The sequence below is a fragment of the Xyrauchen texanus genome, chromosome 26, assembly GCF_025860055.1.
Source record: "Xyrauchen texanus isolate HMW12.3.18 chromosome 26, RBS_HiC_50CHRs, whole genome shotgun sequence".
Taxonomy (NCBI): Eukaryota; Metazoa; Chordata; class Actinopteri; order Cypriniformes; family Catostomidae; genus Xyrauchen; species Xyrauchen texanus.
In genome coordinates this window covers 18,182,057-18,205,321 of record NC_068301.1, presented here as the reverse complement: position 1 = coordinate 18,205,321, position 23,265 = coordinate 18,182,057, and the positions used below count along the sequence as shown (strand labels likewise).

At 37.4% G+C, this 23,265-nt stretch overlaps 1 protein-coding gene across 4 annotated transcripts in view; it reads left to right on the top strand.

Moving 5' to 3' along the window:
* LOC127619830 (cytoplasmic dynein 1 intermediate chain 1) overlaps window positions 1-23,265 on the top strand; it is an 81,076-nt gene that overhangs the window by 40,971 nt on the left and 16,840 nt on the right. For all 4 annotated transcript variants that reach the window (XM_052092844.1, XM_052092842.1, XM_052092843.1 and 1 more), the window contains 4 exons: window positions 13,949-14,095; window positions 15,469-15,582; window positions 15,750-15,883; window positions 18,377-18,521. In XM_052092844.1, coding sequence (XP_051948804.1) covers window positions 13,949-14,095; window positions 15,469-15,582; window positions 15,750-15,883; window positions 18,377-18,521 — 540 coding nt within the window. The remainder of the gene's footprint in view (window positions 1-13,948; window positions 14,096-15,468; window positions 15,583-15,749; window positions 15,884-18,376; window positions 18,522-23,265) is intronic.

Sequence of the window (23,265 nt, the reverse complement as noted above, 5' to 3'; positions counted from 1 at the left end):
TTTGTAAATGGATTAAACCCAACATTGATCACAAAATAATAGGCAGTACATACTGTGCAGTAAGCAGTATTCCATTCCAAATATAGCCATATTATTCAATGCACATCCCAGTACATTTCTACCAAAATGACATAATTTGAAAGCCATTACAACGGAAGTGGTAGCTTCAATAAAAGAGAGGGCTTATGAAGCGTACCACTTCAGATGACGACAAAGTAAGGTGATATTTAATTAAAGGTGCTTGCTGGCCTTGGAATACCGCAACGGAACAGAACACCATAAAACTGTATGTGTCCGCTTGGGTCAGGACGAAAAACTCCTGTGGTTTGTGTGTAAAACATATCTGGTATCGGTTTTGACGCTAAGTATAAAAGACTCTGGGGCTGAGAGTTTTTCATGGAGACGACCGAGTAAGCAAGTCAGAGAGGCGACAGCCTGGTGTGAGGGAGAGATATTAGAGAGACATTTCTGTAATAAAAAGATGTGGCTTACCACTTCCTGATCCAAGCAGCCGCATATGTTTTGCCCACCCACATGGACTGTTCATGCATGTGCTGCTTTTCCAATGCCTACATTGGCCATCCCCTCTCACATACACACAGACAGATACAGATACACATGCTTGTGCACACACACTGTTGCACCAAAAATAAACAAAGACATGCACATACTTTATAAATTCACATACACAACAGACCTACATATCACAGTGTAGTTTCTCTTCATACTAATTGAGTATTTTACAGTAAAGATAAACAAAGACATGCACATACTTTATAAATTCACATACACAACAGACCTACATATCACAGTGTAGTTTCTCTTCATACTAATTGAGTATTTTACAGTAGCTACAGGAGAGATTGGATATAAAGAAAGTATTTAGACACTTTAGGACATTAAAGCCATACTTAAAAATTTCCAAAACCAGCAAACAAATGATGTTAGACCTTTTCTCAGGACTAACGTAAAGGAATAGTTCAAACAAAAATGAAAATTCTGTCATCATTTACTTGCCCTCATGTCATACCAAACCTAAATTACTTTCTTTCTTCTGTGAAATACAGAATTATATATTTTAAATAATTTTGCAATTGCTGATGTCCATACAATAGCAGTGGATAGTGTTTCACTTTAAAGCTTAAAAAAGCACCCGAAATTGTCTTAAAATTAGTCTGTGTAACTTGTGTGTTATATTCCATGTCTTCTGAAGGCATACGGTCACTTTGTATTTACATTTACATTTATTCATTTAGCAGACACTTTTATCCAGATCTATAAACGGACAACATTTTTTGTTGTTATTTACTCTCAAGACAAATAAAATCATTAATCAACTCATCTAAACAGTGCACAAATTCAATACGGCACACTTTAATAACATCAAACCTCAGTGGTTCTTGCATGTCCCAATGTCATGACATCGTAACAAACTTATTTTTGTGAAATGTTTTATATGAAAAGTGTGCTTGTGCTATCTTTCTGTAACATAATGACACTTGGATTGATATTTGGTTATCTAAAGCAACGAAGTAATTAATTTCAGGCATTTCTAAGAGTGACTTAAGTGTCCAAATGCTATATTTGGGCACTGTACATAAAATATATAATGAAGAACATAGAATGGTATTTCACAGCTTTCCCTCAGTGTGGTCTGAGGTTCAACCATCCCATTTTCATGAGGAGAGAAATGGAGAGAGAGTATCTCCAAACATTTGGCCTAGGGCTCATATGCTCTGGCGTTGGCTGAGGATGAAAGAGGCTGGGCCAATTTGCCAAAATATTGTTTTTTGCTCTGGGCTCTGTTTTAAACGGTGGTGCTCTCCACTCGCTAGACCGGGATCTGATGGATCTTAATGTGTGAGCATGTTCTGCCGCTTAACCCCTCCAAACCGCACTGATCTTATTCCCTCTGTGGTACACGCATGCAAGAGCCATATACTCATCCCTCACACGCTCTGCTCCTCTCTCCTGCTCCCCCACCTTTTTTTCTAGCTGTGGCTTCCCTCACTTTTGGCAGACTGTGTGGCGGAGTTCAGCAGTTTTGCAGTCGTTTTTCCAGATTTACCCACAGCCACCACTTTCATGTGCTGGATACTTCAGACCCCCCCCCCAGCACCACTGTCTCCTTCTTTCAATCAATCTCTCTTTGTGCCTCCATCTTTACCTCTTTTCACCACATCATCTGGAACTCAAGTGACTGATTTGGAACACACTAGATAGGCAGCAACTCCATGCACCACACAAACAGTACAACGCATGGGATGCTACATTCAAGTCCTCCTGGGAAATATACCTAAAAGGTCGGAAGTTGTAAATGTCATGTGTGTAAAAAAAAGTGATTTGTTCTGTAAATAATTATCCCATTTTGCGATTTCATATTTCTTTCTCTTTTTTCATTTACTGACAAAGACAGAGAGCTTTACATAGTAATGTGATTACTATGACTATAACTGAATATTGGCATATAGAAGTGTTCAGGCTGGGACTCTTATAAAACATGTAAAGTTTGGAGCAGATTGGACATTTTATGTTTGAGTTATAACAACTTCCTGTTTCATGGCGAAACATCGGACTTTGTCAGGACGCCACGGACGGGGTTTTCAAAGAAAACTCAAAAGCTTCGCTATTTAGCATCGCCATGATGCTGATTTCATCTCTAGGAGGAGTTCATTAAAATACGAGGCCTGGAAATTGAAACATTTAGCAAAAATTTAAGAGAAAAATCACAATAGCTGACTTTCTGTTGTGTTTAGGATATGGTTCTAAGAGACTCTTTTGTACATATTGACTTGTTACATATGCCTACCGATATTCTTACGTGTAGGTGAAACGTGGCGTGAGGGTTGCTTCATTAAACTTTTGTAGGTGAACTATTGAGCCATTTTACCGCAATGAATTCTAAAACCAGTATCAGATGTACATTTTCCCCACTTTTGAGATGTGTGCAAAGTTTCATGAAACTCAAAAGCTTTGGAATTTAACATCACCAAGGCCTTTAGATTAAGAGTGACTAAATATAATGCTGATTAAATCTCTGAGAGGAGTTTGTTAAAGTTCAAGCCTGGAATTGACTGTTGCCAGTTGGTGGCGCTATATCTATAACTGAATATTGGCACGTAGATGTATTCAGGCCGGAACTATTATCAAACATGTGAAGTTTGGGGCAGACTGGACATTGTATGTATGAATTATAACATCTTGTTTCATGGCAAAAATTTGTCAGACCATCAGGGCCACGCCGTGCAGTGAAAACTCAAAAGCTTCGCAATTTAGCATCGCCAAGGCCTTTAGATTAGAATAACCAATTATGAAGTAGATCTAATTAAATCTCTGGGAGGAGTTTGTTAAAGTACGAGGCCTGGAAATGACAAAAACTGAGCAAAAATTTAATAGAATTTAGGGCATGGGTCCAAGAGACTTTTGTGTAGGTATTGGCATGTTACACATGTGTACCGATATTCGTACGTGTAGGTGAAACATAGTGTAAAGCACACATCGTTGAAAGTTTGTAGGTGGTGCTATTCAGCTATTTTGCCACACCTAATTCTGAAACCCATATCAGATGTACATTTTCGCCACTTCTGATGTTTGTGCAAAGATTCGTGAGTTTTCGAATATGTTTAGGCCCTCAAAATGCGATTCATTTGGGAAAAAAATAATAAACGCCTAGATTGGTTCTCGGGCCCTAATTTGTACTGTGGTGGATTACTATTTTTTAACTTTTGCACTAATACAACAAAATGAACAGCAAAGCCTCACCTCAGGTGTATTGGATGCTTTATGTAATTATCATTCTCGTGCGGTCACATACTGTACAGTATAATGATGAAAAATTACATTTTGTTGCACAAACCTGTCGCCTCATAAACCAGCTAAGAGTCTTATTTTCTGGCAAGCTTTATTGTTATTCTTCATTAACAGTACACAAATGCATACAAACTAAACTGTAGAGTAAAATCCACAAGTAAAACTGAATTATGACTATTAACAGTTTGCTTCCGCTAAATTGACACACCTTCCCAACTCAGAAAGTCAGGGCTTAAAAAAATCCTGACTTTCTCACTGGTAGTTACAACTGTTTAGTGCCGTTCATGCGCTTTCAAATCATAAATACAATTATTTTGACATGACTTGAATGCACAGGAAACTCAAATCACAAAGTTTGACATTAGCATGTTGCTAAGCTAATTACATAATTCTCTAATAAGCATAAAAATACATAGGACACACTCATATTGGCTAAAATATTACATTTTAAATACACTGAGCTATTTTTTATCGCTTCTTGTGTTTAATGAAATATAAGTTTATTTATAAGCTCATTCTTTCGGCAAAATATACTTCTATTCATGATATTTTTTCTGGAAAAAAAAACCAACCTTAAAGCTGAAATTGAATTGCAAAAATAAACATTGTTTAACCTTCTGAGACTGGAGGGTGGCTGCTGAGTGCATTTTACATTCCCATTTTTTATTTGTAACTAGTAGCCCATAAGAAACATATCAAAAGCCTTTTTTTTATTTTTTATGACCAAATAGTTTTCTTAAAACTTAATGTCCACATATGTGGACAGTGGAACTAAGTTGTGGAATCTTAAATAATACCAAGCTATAGAAAGTTACAGACATTATATCAGAAATTACAATAAATACTTCCAATTCAAAATAAAGGCCAGCATCATGCAATCACTGCCAACCATGTTAAAATTAGATTCGGCATGAAAAATTCTGAATCTATGTACTGATTATCATTGTCCCATGTTTGCCAAACATGTTGAGTGATCCAAACATCATCTTTAGCCTGAAATTGAACTTTTGATAGACATTTTGGATTGAATGCACATAGCTGCATAGGGAGCAATATTAGTGCTTTAGTGAATTGCTCTCTATTTAGTGAATGACTTTACCTCTAGTGTGCTGTCTGTCTGCACTGGTCTCAGAACAGATTGAAATGCACATCATTTTTATCGTTACTCCATATACAGCCTCTGAAATCAACTTTTTCCAGCTTTTTGATACGTCCATTGATTCTCAATGTGATAATGCAGAGTGAATATAGGATATTTTAAATGAAAATGAGCATACAGTCCATGTATGTGGTCATTGTATTTGGCAGCGTGCTATTTGGTGATAAATCACTCACATTTTTTAAATGGCATATCGGATGAAACTAGAGACTCAAACAGGTCTTAATGTAAAAACTTAATTAGGTTTTATACCAGATGTAGTTTTGTTGGCATTTCTCTCAAAGACAAACTACGCTGTGATAGACTCCATGTTGTTTGGTCACATGACTCCGTACGTTGAAAGATTAACACTTTACTGACAGTACAGACACTCTTGAACTGAGATCAGTTGTTTTAAATGTGCTTAAAAAATCTAGATTTTCTGCCATTGAAATCTGAAGTCTCACAAAATTCATTTCAAAACAAAATATGCTTAAAAATCAAGATTTTATTAATCAGTGGCTTTTCCTTAAAAGCACATTCATGGAGGAAAAAAGACAATACATCATCAATCACTATGCTTGGGTCTCTGTTAAGGACATTTGTATATTTTTTATGGAAAATAAGTCTAAGGCACTTTGACTTATGTACATTTTGGAACAGCTTCTTTCTCCCAAGTTTGTTTTTTCTTTCCCTGTCCTGTCCTCCCCTCCTTCATTTCACAGTGTCCACAGCTAGCTGGGGATGGTTACAAAAAGGCCTCTTTTTTTCAGACGGTTGAGGTGGTTTTGGTTGGTTTTGGGCTCTGTGTGGTGTGATCTTGGCTGCCTGCCCTCGCTCTTTTGGACCCATCATCACACCAGGCCCAGCTCGCCAAAAACATCACATGACCTTCTAAAGTGGGCTGCCTCTCGCCACATCAAAGGCACACCCCAAAAAAACTGATCATCAATACTGTCAGCCCTCATTTCCCTTGCCTGTATTTTATTGATATCTTTTCTTTTTTTATATATCCAGGATGACTTTGTGTGAACCCCTGCTTAATGCCTGAGGTTCATTGAACAAGGCTGGCACAGAGGCATAGGAGCTTGGAGAGAGTCCTGCTCTAAGTAATACTGGTGGATGGAGTTGCATGCGCTCATAAAGCTGAGTGTAGAAAGGCTTCACTAGCACTCACAGCTTTGAGAGGGGAAGAGCAGGGACTTCAGTTCTCTATGGTTTTACTGCCTGCTCTCATGTCCACATATAAGCATCATTGTAGCCAGGTGGTGAAGCTCTTTCTTTAGGATTAATTTTATGTGTAAGTCAATGGTGATTGATGTAAACTGAGGCTTTTGAGCTAGATGATTTGAATGAGTTTAGATTCAAGCTTAATGTTATAGTTTGATTTTAGAACATGTTGAATGAAATAAGATGAAATTCTAGAACAAGCTAAGACCATTTCAGCAAAAACCAAATTGCCTAAACTTTGATTTGGACAAAGAACCAAATTCTTCAAATTTAATGTAAAAATCTGCTGATCATTTCGTGATCTCCTTTGTATGTGTTTTGAGGGAAATCAAATAGTAAAAATGTACTTGGCACCGCCAAGTAAAAAAAAAGAGAAAAGGTAATTGTGAAGTGTGTAATTGCTCCATGAAAAGCATCAGGACAAACAGGTTTCTCGAACTTCTCAGCATTTTGTGTTGGTTGGAGAAACAGACAGGCCCACCTCAAACTCACAACATTGGTTGATCCAATTTTGATAGTGCCGCAGAGGAAATCATTTAGGGGAAATCAATCTACGAATTTGTAGTAAAAATTAAACACTTCATTATTAAACACTTCATTATTAAACACTTCACTTCATTGTCTAAAAATATAGATTTTCCAATGCATCACTATCTTAATTTTAATGATCTCAATATTGATTCTTAAATCCCAAGATCGATCTTTTAATCTATGCGCAACCCTCCACTATAATGAGAGGAAATCACTCATATTTATGGCTATAAATTTCGCACTATGCGTCTTAAATGTATATATTTGAATAAAAATCGAATTAGTAAAATTAATATCTTTGTAATGTACCTAGTTAGAAGGTCCCCTGTATAATCAACAGTATTAACTGGGAGATAATTTCTTTCATATGTGAGCAAAAGGGACATTATAACCGAAATATACACTTATGAATCGAAATAGTAATTGAATCGAATCAAAAGCTTGTGAATAGGAATCCAATCAGGAAATCTGTATCAATACCCAGCCCTACACTTCATCTTTAAAATACCTTTTTTTTAAAGTATAAAATAGTGCTGTCATTCGATTCAAATGTTTTATCGTTTATCCATTTTTTTGTAGTTAATTGCGATTAATCAAAGATATTGAAAATGCTGAAATTTGACACTATATATATATATATACTTATTTTATTGTCAAAATGCATTTATTTCCATCTTAGGAAAGAAAAAACAATATTTAACTATATAATGCTATTAACATTTTCCAGACAAAGCCTTCCACAGTATAAAGATAGAAATGCACTAAAATAGCACTGTGGCAGGGCGGGTGTGTTTGTGTCTTCTTTTAAGTTTCTCAATATATAATATTTTAATGAGAAACTTAAAAGAAGACATAAACACACACACATGACGGACATGTCCGTAAACGATCTCTTTCTCTCCCGCACGATACTCCGCAGTCGACCTTTAAACCTCAGAGGCTTGATTAGCCTAATACGGGACCGGGTGCGTAGGATCACGACCCGGCCCCGCCCTCCGCCCTGCCACAAGCACCAATTCAAGTAACAGTATGTCTCCTGAAGTTTAAGTGGGAGTTTGACTATTTGAAAGAACTAGTCTCCCCATTGGTTGCATATTCATTGCAATGCGCATTAAATCTCTTAAACTCTCATCCTCCACAATATTGATCTGCCGTGTATATTGTAAATATCCACATTGTTACAGCAATCGTGAAGCCGAGTTCATGATTCGCATCAGAGCGTCAACCCCAGCGGTAAGCGCCACTTTGAACTCACTATAAAAAGCGCTTGCAAACAAACACGTCTAATTCTGTGTTTTTGGTAATAGTTGAGACAGTGCTTCTGTGGGCTGAAAAATACTTGATTTCTATCATAAGTTCTATTTAAATAAATGAAAACCTATCATAGTAGAGAACGTATCAGTCAACTAGCTTGTTATGACAGTACCGCCCATAGAAAGTTTATGGGACCGCCACATTATGCTAAGCTTGTAGTTGTTCATAGAAGAAGGGCTCTGGTGTGTGTGTGTGTGTGTGTGTGTGTGTGTGTGTGTGTGTGTGTGTGTGTGTGTGTGTGTGTGTGTGTGTGTGTGTTTGACGTGTGTCAGTGTAATGACTCCGTGCGGTCACATTACATAGGTTCCGCCCTTCCCAACACGTGTTTATGCTGTATTAACGGTAAACGTGTTAATCGCGATTAAGACAATTGAACACGTTAAACTTTTTTAATTAATCGCATGCATTAATTCTGACACCTCTAGTATAAAATTACATTTCATGCAGATTTGACTATGCTTGATTACCTTTGAAAATATGTTCTATTTCTATTGATTGGGAGGCAGTAATACTCCCTTCATTGTACGAAGGTAAAACTAAAAAGAGTGCACTACTCGCATTGACTGGCTTAGTTTCCATTGTTCTCTGAAATGGAGATATGGTATTACACGGCCTGTGCCAATAACCGCAGAGTGACAAAATCTGTGGGGTGCCGTTTGGGGGAAAAAAGAGGGAGAGAGAGTGAAGGATGCTGGTGGAAGACAGAGGAGTGCATCTGGAGCTGATAAGCTTTGCTGAGAACCACATGATTGTGGTGCTTCAGGCAGTGTTGCCAACTATTTCTCATGGAAAGTCGCCAAAGGCTCGCTGAAATGTTGCTTAAAGTAGCTAAATCACGTGATGGCGTCATTTATTATGTAAAACTTCAGATTTACATATGAATAATAAATATTTAAAGGTGTAGAACCATATATATATATATTTTATTTTTATTTTATTATTTTTTTAAATAATGATTTAACATTTAGCATTTATCTACTAAACTTTTAGCTATCACAAACTGAACTTGTCAACCATTCTGACTGTGGGGGATTTCTATTTATTTATTTTGCTGATCATGTTGAAAATTTCATCATCATTATTAATAAGTCTTCCCTTGCCATCCTACATTACCTTTCAGAAATCTGCCACCCGATGTATTTCTTACAGATGTGTTTTGCAAATCACGTGAAAAGCGACGAGTCGACTTCAGGCTGACAGTGTTGACTACATTAGTTACAATAAGCCATTGAATTTCAGTGTACAAGTGTACTAGACAAAACTGCATTGCAATTGCTAAAGTGTCAAAATACTGTAACAATTTTACAGAGGGAAGCTAGATGCATCCCCACAAATAGAGCAGAACGCAGGTGTCTCAAGATGCGTTTTTAACAGTTGAAGTTCTTTTTAACTTGACAGGCTAAAATAACAGCGAGACACAGCACAACGATCAAAGACATCTGTCTGGCAAATGTTTACATAGGAAAACAATTGAAAAATAGCATGGAAAGACACTAAAATGTGTTCGATTTCTTTATTATACCTGCTGAAAAGTCCAGCTTAGACAAGCATGAATTCCATTCTGGTCCTAGCTGGTTTAATGCTGGTTAGAGCTAATTTGGCATGGTCTAGCTGATGGACCAGAAAAGGTTATTTATTCACAAGCAAAAAAATGCCTGTTACCAGAGCCTTATTGCAATGGTAATGCTGGTTTACCAAGGGAGGCTTGCGGGCTATGATAGCCTGGTGGGGATATCAGCATCCAAAACACAACATTTGCTGGTTTTGTTTTCAATAGGGATGTTTACTGTAATATTGACAAATTGCTGTTTTTCCAAATTGGGTGGACGTTTCCACTCTCCCCCGGGATACACACCCCTGAATGTTTATGTACTTTGGTGCCATTTGAAGCAGGTCACTGACCTAAAATCTCAGTAGTTTCAAGAAATGTGACATAAATCTGCTACAGAAAGACATCACAACTTCTTATGAAATGGTCCCTTTCATTAGTCGACCGCATGCACCCTTATGACATCCTTACAGTGAGCGGAACTATAATCCACTGCCTAGTTTCCCATTTGGCAGAATCAGCCAACCAGCCTATTAGGACAAATTTAGCTAATTCCAGTAGCGAAAGCCTGACTGTGCAGCACAGTGCTTGAATCGTGGTGTTTATGGGCCTCCATGGTAAAGCTAAGGAGTTAGTTTCAGGATCCCTGAACTGAAGATTGAAGAGCAGGCATATGGTGTGAATATACAGCCTTTTCATGCCTTTTCCTCTTTGCTTTTTGCGCCTTTGCCATGTTTAGATTATGACTTTAAAGAGAGTTCAAATACTTGTCATATTTATCTGTGCTTCGTAATGGAGCAAAAGGTCTCTTTGGATTTATGTGGTTACAGTAATGAGGCAAGAATACATCAGATGTTTTATATAGTGAGATTGCTGTATGACATGTTATTCATCACTAAGCCAATTATGACTCCCTTTCTGTGATGACCAATGTCGAATAGTAAACAGTAAAACCCTAACTGATGTGCACATATGACAACAATCTACATCAAAATGGAAAGAAAGAAATTAAATATATCAAAGCTCATCCAATTACAAGTAATCTAATACAGTGGTTCTCAACTTTTGGGTCGTGACCCAAAAAGAGGTTGCAAGTCTGTTCTTATAGGGTCTAAAACAGCATGGACAAGCAATGCTATTAAGTACACAATGAAGAACGTGATGCATTGGAAAATCTGTACTTTTACCCACCCCTTGTGGGAAGGACAATGAAACACTTAGCTGACAGAATTTTCACATTTGGGTGAACTATCCCTTTAAGCGTTTAGACTTAGTATCTTTAAGGACAGATCGATTCTTTAGTCAGAGGTTGATGCGGGACACAGTGATGACAACACAGTAGACGAGTCTGATAAAAACAGAGGCCTGCAGTGTATAAAGAGGCCAGAGATGGCTGTGATTGGCTGTTGGCTGGACTGCTCTCCTGAGCTGAGGTTTCAGGTTACAATACTTCATTAAGTCTCTGATTAATGGCTTCATAGTGGAGTTATTACCCTCTTTTTGTGGTGACCCCAGCTCATGTTCATTAGTCCAGTAATGAAGAGCTGGTCTGAGGAGCGTGTCCCTGACACATGACTATAGGAGAGAGAAGAAAGAGAGATGGTTCAGAGGTCGGCCTTGTGGCTCTGATTGAAATAGCCGAGTGTTTGAACAGCAATGCACTCCTGCCTCGCTGTTAGTATTCAGGACTGACTGATCGTTAATCACAGAACAGAGATTCTTTTCCAGCAGTACTAGCAATTAGACTAATCAAGGCTTGAGTGAAACTTTTCAACCTCTTTAAAGATACTAATCAATTTATTAACTGAAACACTGGCTTTTCATGCCCAGTTACTGTATTATTGCAGCCGGTGGACAGTGCAAAAGTCATTTGCAAAATAGTTTTTTGACTTTTTTCCAGTAAAAATATCTTAACATCCTTAAGCCAAGATATGTTTATTTGAAAAGCAAAACTATGTAAGATAGTAAGTCTTGGTTTAAGAGAAATGTAAATAGATTGAGGTTTATGGGTAAAACAAGGCAACATGCCTGTGTTGGTCCACCAGCTAGACCAGTACCAAACCATCGCTAACCAGCAAAATCCAGCCTGGACCAGCATGAAAATTCATGCTGGTCTAAGCTGGTCTTTCCTGCAGGTGGTATAATGCAATGCAAGCAGGGTAGTGACCATCATGGACACATCACCCCAAAAATGCTGAATAGTTGTCGATCAATTTGGGGTTTTCAAAGACCGATTCTAAAACTTTTCATCCCCCCTTCTCTAAACTTGGATATTTAGTTTCATCCTTATATGCAAGTTACTGGTTTTTTTAATTGTATTTTCCACAATAATACTGTAGCCTTCATGATATCACCCAGTCAGGCCTAAGTCAATAACACAGTCAAATGTATTTCTAAGTTTCCAAATAATCTCCACTGCAACCATCAAACACTTTTGTCTTAATGCATTTAAACTTTAAACCAGATTTGCCTGTGCATCCTGAGTGTAAATAAACTCCACTCCAGGATCTTTTTTATTTCTGATGGTCGAGTCTTGCCTTTATTTTTACCCCTCCAACTTGGTTTATTTTAAGTCCATTTAAAAAACCACCTCACATGTGGGGCTGCTCTCTAACCCTTTTGGAAGCTGTATTTTTTTAGAGGGGGCAACGAATGAAAGAAAAGAGAAGTGTGTTTTCTTTTTCTCTGGTTTGTTTTCCAGTCACTTTAAAATGAACTCAGGGTGCATGACTTGCCGGCCGCAGATGGTGCGGTGTAGGAATGGAGACAGTTTCTCTGTCATAGTCTTTGCTTTACAGACGACTGGAGAGCGCTATGAAAACAATGTCTCTTACACTTGTGTCCTGCTGCTGTCACACCCAACCAAAAAGGGCAGTGTTGCAAGTAAAACAAAATACTGTTGTCTCGTTCTTGTCAGTAATTGGTCTGCTGAAATAACTGTAAAAACGCTTAGTATGGGGCACGAGATGTACTAAAGAGAATTCTGTGTGAAAATATGCTTAAGGGCAAATTATGTGAAAGGCACTGAAGAGGAACCAAAAACTCAATAAAAGTGAAGACGGAGGGAAAGTTCAAGGCCAAGGCTGTCACAACAAAACGCTCTTTGCTCTACTGCTCTCTGTTTATGATGCTGTAATATAAAACTGCTGCTCCCTCAATCCTTAACATATATTGGTACTCTGCCCAAAACCCTCCCCTACATGAGACCTTTATAGTGAATTCTTCTGCATCCTCCTCATCATCATTCTCATACCCTGCTGGAAAATCCAGTTTATGCTGGCAGCTATTTCCTAACTGGTTTCTAGCTAGTTGTGAGCAGGTCCAAGCTGGTCATTAGCTTTTCAACCAGGTACCATTTTCCAATTTACCATTTTAAGGTGGTATAATCAGATGGTAGCTTGTTTGCTGCTAGTCCAAGATGGTCTAACAGCTTGGTCTAGCTAATAACCAGCTGAGACCAGCTAATGACGAGCTTGAACCAGTTAACCAGCCTAGAACAGCTAATAACCAGCTTAGACCAGTTAATGAACAGATTGGACCAGCTAATGACACGTTTGGACAAGTTAACCTGCTTGGAGCAGCTAATAATTGACTTGAACCAGTTAATGATCAGCTTACATCAGCTAATGACCAGCTTGGACCAGCTAAGAAGCAAGTTGGACCAAGTAATAACCAGATAAGACTAGTTAATGATCAGCTTGGCCCAATAATATCCAGCTTGAACCAGTTAATAACCAGACTGGACCAGCTAAAGACCAGCTAATAAGCAGCACGGACCCATTAATAACCTGCTAATGATCAGCTTGGACCAGCTAATAACCTTTAGGACAAGCTAATAACCAGCTTAGACCAGTTAATTACTAGCTTGGAACAGCTAATGAACCGCTTGGACCAGTTAACCAGCTTGGAACAGCTAATAACCAGCTTCAATCAGCTAATGAGCATCTTGGACCAACTAATAAGCAGCTTGGACCAAGTAATAGTCAGCTTGGATCAGTTAATTACCAGCTTAGCCTGAACCAGTTAATAACTAGCTTGGACCAGCTTACACAAGCTAATGACCAGTTTGAACCAGCTAATAACCAGCTTGGACCAGTTAATGAGCAGCTTGGACCAGCTTATATCAGCTAATTACCAGATTGATCCAATTTATAACCAGCTTGGACCAGTTAATGACCAGCTTGAAGCAGCTAATAATCAGCTTGGACCACTTAATGACCATCTTGGACCAACTAGAAACCAGCTATCATGTTCCAAAACACAGCTAACAGTTTAAGCTATATGTTTTTCAGCAAAGTTTCCATCTTTCTCTCTTTGTGTATTTTTTCTGTCTTTTACTTTTTTATCTTAAAGATGTTTTTTCATCTTCTCTTCAGTCTCCAGTGGTGTCTGTGGGTTTTGCTCGGTTTCATCCTAACCTGTTGGTGGGTGGCACATACTCGGGACAAATTGTTCTCTGGGACAACAGAAGCCACAGGAGAACACCAGTCCAGAGGACCCCCCTGTCTGCTGCTGCACACACAGTAAGACCCAAACAACACCCTAAATGAGAAGTCTTCAACCTTTTTTAGACCATTTTTTGGATTGAGACCATGACATTACATATTAATTACTTTTTAGTGTTGAATTATAAGTCTGGCCTATAAAAACAAGTGCATAGTGCCATATTAATGTATTAACAATACATACAGTACTTTATGAAGTTTAAATTATAAAGCATTAAAATAATAATTGATTTACAGAGTCATATACTTTTACATGTGCATATTACTTTTTAATTTTTAATTTTACTTAATACACTTGAATGCAGGAAGGACAATGAAACATTTAGCTGAACATTAGCATCATAACTTTAGCTTTGGTTGAAGTTAACTTAATATTGCATTTATGTTTAACACATTTAAATGTTTTCACAAAAAGTTGTTTGCAATCAAACAATAAGTAGCAGACACTGTGGATTGCGAATCCCCAGTTAAAGATCCCTGTTGAACAGATATAATCATCCTTGTTAAACTTCAGAATAGATTCAGTCAAGTGTTTTCATAGAGTCTTATACAATCATATTAAATAAAGATGCTGCATTTAGTTTTCTTTAGTGCAAAATACTGCCCGCCATCTTCCCTGGATTAGACTAAGTCTGTCAGCACAGTCATGCTCAATGAGCCCCATCTAACTCCTTGTCATGCAATAAAGACAGTAAAGCCTAGTGGCTGAGCAAAGGGATGTCCATAGACCCTTATTGTGCTCAGTTGCCACACACACGGCCCCTGAATGCCATACATGCTGAGGGTTTAAACTCCTGTGCCCTCAATAATGAAACCCTATGTCCCGACTGCCATATCACTACTCCACCGGCCCTCTCAAAGAGACCATTGTTGGCCAAAAAAACAAAAATCCAATTGACAGCAATAATGTCATAATGGATTAACACAATCGACTGTATATGCAGACGGGCAGATGCCCGGGCCAGGTTAGTTCACAGGCTAGGTATTGTGTCTGTGTAGACAATCAGTTTATAGCCGTTATTAAGGGCCAATCCCTAGATACACTGCATGGCCAAAAGTATCTGGAGACCCAAACATCACACCCATATGTGCCTGTTGATCATTTAATTTCAAAACTTGGGTATTAATAGGCAGTACTCCAGACTCAGTAAACCATTTCTTTATGGACCTCGCTTTGTGCACAGGGACATTGTCATATTGAAACAGAAAAGTGGATGTAGTTGAGATAACCCAACCTGCTAATTAGAAGTGGGGTCTACATGTGTTGTATTGTAACATGTCTACAGGGCATAACAAAACGTTGGATAAAGGATAAAGAATTTCATGCTTTCTCAAATTCCTGATTTATAAGACACTTTGGAACATGAAACATGCTTTTTCTCTTATTGAAGCACCCTGTGTACTGCGTAAATGTGGTTGGCACCCAGAACGCCAACAACTTGATCACTGTATCCACAGACGGCAGGATGTGTTCCTGGAGTCTGGATATGCTGTCACAGCCTCAGGTCAGTGCTGACACAGCTCTGACACTCACGCATGACACTGTACCAGCGCCATCACATCACCTTTTAGAATCTGTATAAAGGTCAACTTGCTTGCAGCCATTGTCTTTTATTAGTATTAATACATGTTGCATATAGTGACATCAGTCCTGTAAGTGTTTGTGTTGTAGGAGAGCATGGAGCTGGTGTATAATAAGTCTAAGCCAGTGGCCGTGACTGGGATGGCCTTCCCTACTGGAGACGTCAATAATTATATAGTTGGCAGTGAGGAGGGAACGGTGTATACAGCGTCCAGACATGGCAGGTGAGTGGCACATACTAGGGGTGTGTGTTATTACCAAAATCTTCAATCACAGTATGAGTACTTTTATTGTATATAAAGTACTTTTATTAATTAATATTGTTTCTATATATACACATTGAGCACTTTATTTGGAGCACTATGGTCGAACACCAGTGCAGATGTGGTCTTCTGCTGTTATAGCCAATCCGCCTCACGTTTTGACGTGTTGTGCATTCCAAGATGCTATTCTGCTCACTACAATTGCACAGAGTGGTTATCTGAGTTACCGTAGCCTTTCTGTCAGCTCGAACCAGTTTGACCATACTCGGTTTACCTCTCATCAGCAATTGTTTCCGTCCACAGAACTGCCGCTCTCTGGATGTCTTTTTTTGTTTTTGGCACCATTCTCAGTAAACTCTACAGACTTTTGTGCTTGAAAATCCCAGGAGATCAGCAGTTACAGAAATACTCAAACCAGCCCATCTGACACCAACAATCATACCACAGTCGAAATCACTGAGATCACATTTTTCCCCATTCTGTTGGTTGATGTGAACATTAACTGAATCTCCTGACCTAAATCTGCATGATTTTATGCACTGCATTGCTTCCACATGACTGGCTGATTAGATAACCTCATGATTAAGTAGGTGTAAAGTGCTCGGTGAATGTTTATCATAATATAGTTATTTTTGCTGGATATTCAACAAAATATACACATATAGCAATAACAATGTGGTAATGGCTAATTTAGCATAATCAAGTGAATTAAATACATTATAAATGAAAGAAAGGCCTATATCATTTAGTTATCTTTCTTTTTATTTGGAACTTGTTACATGCATGTGTGAATCTTGTCAACAAAATTGCTGATGAAAAAGTTAGTTGACGAAATGTTATTTGTAGAGCTGTCAAAGTTAACGCGCTAACTCATGCGATTAATTTATAACGTTTATTGCGTTATTCTTTTCTTAATCACGATTAAGACATTTACCATTAATAAAGCATGAACCAGCATATATACTGGTCGAAGCAGGGGGGAACCTTTGCTATGTGTCCACCTGGAGTCATTACACTGATGCACACACCACAAACACACACATCAGTCATGTCAATGATCAAATGATGGAGAAGCAGCTCTTAACACTATTGTTGTACATAAGTCAAGTCAAGTCATGTGGTGCTCGACGCTGGCATTGACGCCCTGACACGAAAGCGGCTTCATGGTTGCTTTAGCAAAGGGGATGGCCACAGACTGTGGATGATGAGAGTTTAAGAAATATAATGAGCATTGCAATGAATTTGCAACCTTATATTTATTTCTATTTGTTAACTTCCCACTTACAATTTGGGAAACGTTTAATGTTACTTGAATTGGTGCTTTTCTATCTGTATTAACATCTTCCACAGTATAAAACATTATATTGTTACACATTGTTTTGTTACCTTTCCTAAGAAGGCATTAAGTGCATTTTGACAGGAAAATAAGTATATATCAAGTAAAATTTCTGCACTTATAAATCTGTGATTAACCACGATTAACTATGGAAAAAGTATGCGATTAATCACGATTAAAACAATGAATTAACTGACAGCACCAGTTTTTGGATTTTGTCAATGATAACAAAGATGAGAGGAAAAAGAGACATCATGACGATAATCAAATGGTTTGAATTCAATCTGTAGATGAAAAACATGTCTAAACGTGGAATTCACATCAGAGAAACTTCTAAAAAGTAGCAAATCCTTCATTATATTCATTATATGCTATTATTTCAGGAGCTCAGGACAGTTGTATCATGTGGTTTTATCTTACAAGCTTAAAGATTTTAATTTGAGGCGTTTAAATACATGTAAGTTGTTTAGACATTTATCAATTTATATGAATATTTTGTTGAAGTTTAGTGTGGTACCATTTTATTCATTTATTTGTCATCTTGTACAATATTGTCAACAAATGTTATGTTGAAAGTAAGAAATTTTCATAAAAAAATGTAAAGAACATTATGAAAGTAACACTGGATACATGCAAAACAAAAGGTAACATTTTCCATAAATGTATATAAGTTTGGCATCAGTGTGAAAAAGCTTCACATTATACAACCTTTGGGTTCAAAACAAAAGACTTTTAACAGGAAAAACTACTAATATTTTAAAACGGATAGTTGAACTCTAAATGCTGATTGTATGAGCCACAAACAGTATATGCACAGCTGTGCCCAGCAACTGTAAACAACGAATCATTGTGCCTAACAACCCCCTTAATAACAAGTTTTTTTCTTGTCTTGAATGTTTGGGACCCATCCTGCTCAGTTTTGATGTATTACTGTTTCTTTGTCACTCTCGCGCATATATATTATGCAGTCCAAATATATTTGCAGTCCAGCAAAATCTCTACCAAATGACACAGATCTATTGTTGCAGGTCCAGCCCTAGAGGATATACAAAACATTATATATCACATACTGAACATGGAAACCCTTAGTAGGCACTTCTCTCTGTGTTGCTCCACAGTAAAGCTGGTATTGGTGAGATGTTTGAGGGCCATCAGGGGCCAGTGACAGGCATCAGTTGTCACAGTGCTGTTGGCCCTGTCGACTTCTCCCACCTGTTTGTCACCTCATCCTTTGACTGGACTGTAAAGTTGTGGAGCACAAAGGTAAGAGTATTCTCTACACCATTCCCACTGTAATTAGATATCCGCTATTGCAAGATATTCTTTAGACATTTAATCATGACTAACAGTTTACTTTAATGAAAAGCATACACTGGACAGCAGCCATTAGTTCTGGGCAGCAGTGATCAGGGACTGGATTCAAATACTCCGACATTTAAACATTTACCATTGCATCATTAAAAGAATAGTTTATCCAAATATGACATTTTTGTCATTATGTACTCATATCCTTCTGTGAAACATAAATGAAGATATTTTGAAGAATGTCCTTGCTGCTCTTTACCAAAACATAAATTGTACAGTGATTCTGCCAAGCTTCAAATAAAATTGCTATACTCAAATGTATCTGAAGCCATACAATAGCTTTATTCCAATTCTATTGAAGGTATTTGATAGCTTTTTGAGATGAACAGTCTGAAATTTAAGTCGCGATGCACCAAAAATCATCCCCTATGCTGTAGCACATTCACTGGATTCATTTAAAGGGATAGTTCTAAAAATTCTCTCATCATTTACTGTACTCACCCTCATGCCATCCCAGATGTGTATGACTTTGTTTCTTCTACTGAACACAATCTAGATTTTTAAAAGAATATCTCAGCTCTGTGGGTCCTTACAATTCAAGTGAATAGTTACCAGACCTTTGAAGCTCTAAAAATCACATAAAGGCCGTATAGAATGTATCCATAAGACTCCAATGGTTTAATCCATATGTTCAGATCTAAATCTCCACTTTCTCTTTTACATTCTTTCACATTTTGTGGAGATTTGGAGATTTACGTTGAAAAGGACTGAAATATTGATCTGTTTCTCACGTGATTCATATTCATTATGCATGTCGACACCTATTGGCCAGGGAGGAGAATTTATAATACAAAAGGACTTATATATTGATCTGTTTCTCACCCACACTTATCATATCGCTAACGATATAGATTAAACCACTGTAGGCTTATGGATTACTTTTATGTGATTTCTGTGTAATTTTTGGAGCTTCAAAAGGTCTGGTCACCATTCACTTTCATTGAAAAGTTCAAAAGAGCTGAGATATTATTTTTTTAAATTGTTTTTTTTGTTCTGCAGAAGAAAAAGTCATACACATCTGGGATGGCATGAGGGTGAGTAAATGATGAGAGAATTTTCATTTTTAGGTGAACTATCCCTTTAAGAGTCTGAACATTAGTAGCATGTTGCTCAGAAAGTACCAAATAATAATTAACCTTTCAAAAATCTACACAAAATTTCTAAATTAATTCTGAAAGTTCAATTGTCAAGTGAAGAGTGATAGCAGACATGTTTTCAGTTATTGCTTAGCCATATTGAGGCTGGCACTCCAGCTGCTTTTAAAACCCTAATATGCGATTAGCAAACCAGACTAATTCAAAATGTACTCACAGTTTCCTACGTAAGTGAAAGGGAATCAGCTTTTAAGCCTTGCTTTTCAGGATATGAGGACGGTATCTTGGCCGGTATATCTGTCTTATATGTAGATGGTATGTCTGATGGTTGAGCCATTGTATGTCTAAAGCCTTGATATTGCTGGACAGTGGCTTTCTGCTTTAGAGCTTAATCTGCACGTTCAGAAATGAATGATTGAGTCTATTGATTTGGGTTCAAACCACAAGGTCCAAAGAGACTGAGCAAAAGAGAGCAAGGGCTGGAAACGTATGCACATGGTTGTGCTCACAGATACTGCAATCTGTGTCTGGAGATACTGGCTCAGATCACATTAACCACAGTGAGGGAAACATGAAGGTCAAGTATGAATAAAAGATGGACACAGTAGGAATGCTAGAGGAGGAGAAAAGCACGATTTAAAAAGAGAGGGGAAAGTGGAAGAGTTTGGAGATGATATGGGTCATCCCTGTTATGCAGTAACTTTTGAGCTCCGTAACTAAGTGAAGTTATTTAAAATTCGCCCATTCAGTATGTTCACTTAGTTGTGATTTCCATCTTTAAAAAATTTGAGTTTTATCCAATATATTGTATCAAGACACATATGGTAACAACATGAAAAGGTATTGCATAACAAGAATGACCCACACATTGATGACAAGATTATAGAAAAAAAAAGTATAATGAAGGAGTTTAAAGGAGTTAACAGGCAGAAATGAGGAAAGTAAACAACTGAAGAAGAGGGTGGACAAGGGTCATTTAACACAGAAGTGGGACAACTACTGCCTAAAGCCTTGCCATGGATAATCCAGCTGAGCTCTATGAATGAAAACCCCAGTCTGCAGTATACATATCATGTTGTAACACTCAGCGTTATCTGTGCACAACCGTCCATAAAGCGCTGAGCTTCCTGAAACCACAACATACCGTCCTGTCACTATAAATTGGCCTTCATGCATTTTCCTCACAAATCTCATGCTTTGTGCATTCTGACAGATATTAAAACATTCCTGGGATGTTATGGATGTGTCTGTGTTATTTTTTGGGGACGGGGGAATTCTTTCCCCTTTGAGGAGAGCCGCAGGCATGCAGACCTGTCTTTTTGTCCCGCGTGCGGTTCTGGGCACACCTTAGTTTGGAGCTAAGCACTCTGGGAGCCTCTGCACATTATCAGCCACATGCAATAATCTGAGTATCAAATGGCACCAGCTCACTATTTTTAGACACTGACAGGTTCACATTTTTTAAAGCATTAAAGTCATTATGTATTTGATTTTCAAATTTTTAATAATTGTAAACTGTCTAAATTTATCTGGATATTCTGTAACTAAGTCAGTGCAGACAGATGCACTGCCGTGAATTTGTGTCCTTTTATGGCGTCCTATAAAACAGGGAAGGAAAAACAGTAGTGTTCCCGTCAAACCCCTCTCCCTGTTTGGAAAACCTTCCATTTGTCCTAATTTGCGTTCTTAAGTGCTCTTAATGATTTTTCGGGCTGCACGGCAGTCTTCATCCAGGTCTGTGATGGTGATGACATGTCTGAGTGGCATAGAGACTGTTAATGGCACTTTACTTGCGGCCCTGTGGACGTTTAGAAAATGAACCCTCTTAAAGCACACTTTTCACACTCCCACTAGTTTATTTAATTTGTCCACTAACAGTTTGTACATGCATCACAGGATAATTCCATCATTTTTATTATTTTTTATTTCCATCACAATGTCATTTCCATATCCTTTCAAAGTATAGATTGTGTTTCATAGCATTACGTGATGGAAATAACATTTAACACATTATTGGAATAAAATGGCAGACTCCTTTGCTAAGGCTTATTTAAGCTAGCAGGCTAAATTCATTTTTTCTTTTCACACTTTTTGCATGATTTGAAAAAAATTACAGTTTGTAATTTTTAAAGCACACAAAAAATGTCTGTTCACAAGTGATATTTACATAGATTTTTGTTTATTTGCTTCACCCATCTCATGCCTCATATTGGCAAAATTGTTGGCACCACAACTGTGAAACGTTGTTTTGTAAAAAAAATATTTGTATAAATTATTTTCACACACTACATTTTGAAATAAATATTGTTTTGTTCTTTGTTTTGATAATCCTAGTTTTTTAAATGTCATAATTATTTTTATGATGGATTTTTTAAATTCCAAATTGAAAGTCTGAATCTGGGACAAAGGTTAAACAATAAAATCTATACATAAAAGTCATTTGAAAAGTAGCAAAAATAAATCATAAAAGACATGGTGAAAAGTTTTCAAGAAAAAGATTAAATCTGTTAGTTTTAAAGGAATATTCAGAATTCAATACAAGATAAGATCAGTCAACATCATTTGTGGCATAATGTGGATAAACATAAATTAATTTAGTCTTGTCCCTCCTTTTCTTAAAAAAAAAGCAATAATCTGGTTTACTGTGAGTCACTTACAATGGAAGTGAATGAGGCCAATCTGTAAACATTAAACTTCAAGATGTAAACAATGTGTGATAAAAGCTCTTACTAGACTTTTCTGTGTAAAGTTATATCAAATTTTACGACTTTTTGTCATTTGTTATTGCCATGATGACCTCAAGACAATTTAAAGGACTTTACAACTCAAACAATACTCAAGTTTTAACAGATTAATTAATGTAAGTGCTTTTATAAAATTATGGGCTTCACATTTCTGCCTAAACCCTCCAAAAAATTGCCCCATTCATTTCCATTGTTAGTGCCTTACTGCAACTTTTGCTTTTTATAAATAATAGGAGGGACAAGTCAAACAAATGTTTTGTTGTAGTCAATATTATGCCACAAATGTGCCACTATTTTAAATACATTAAAATAGTAAATCCTGCTAGATATATGTTGAGATGTCAAAGAGGCTATTTAATGAATGAGAGGTGCGTTGCTTTGCAGGCTGAAATGTATGCACATCACGCTCTGTTAGAGGGAAAAAAATAGTGTGCAAACTGATCTGTAGTCCTTGGGGAGGCCAGAATCAGCACTGGCGCCTTCAGGATTTGGATTTGTGGCTGTGGATCCTGTGGATCAGATCTACTGATGAGCACAGTTCATGTTCTAATTGGGACTGTTCTGGTCTGATCATAACATAACAAAACAAAAAAACTACATTACCATAGCAATGCATAACAGTACTGAATATGTAAAAATCAACCACCATTCATTTCATACTGGTGGATTTCTTATGGGTGGTGAGTTTGCACACAAGATAAGGGGAAAATAGACTTTATTTACAGCATCACCACTTAAATGTTTGACGGGAATGACAACAAGGCTGTGAGGGATAGAAGTGTAGTCTCTTCAGTAGGTTTTACA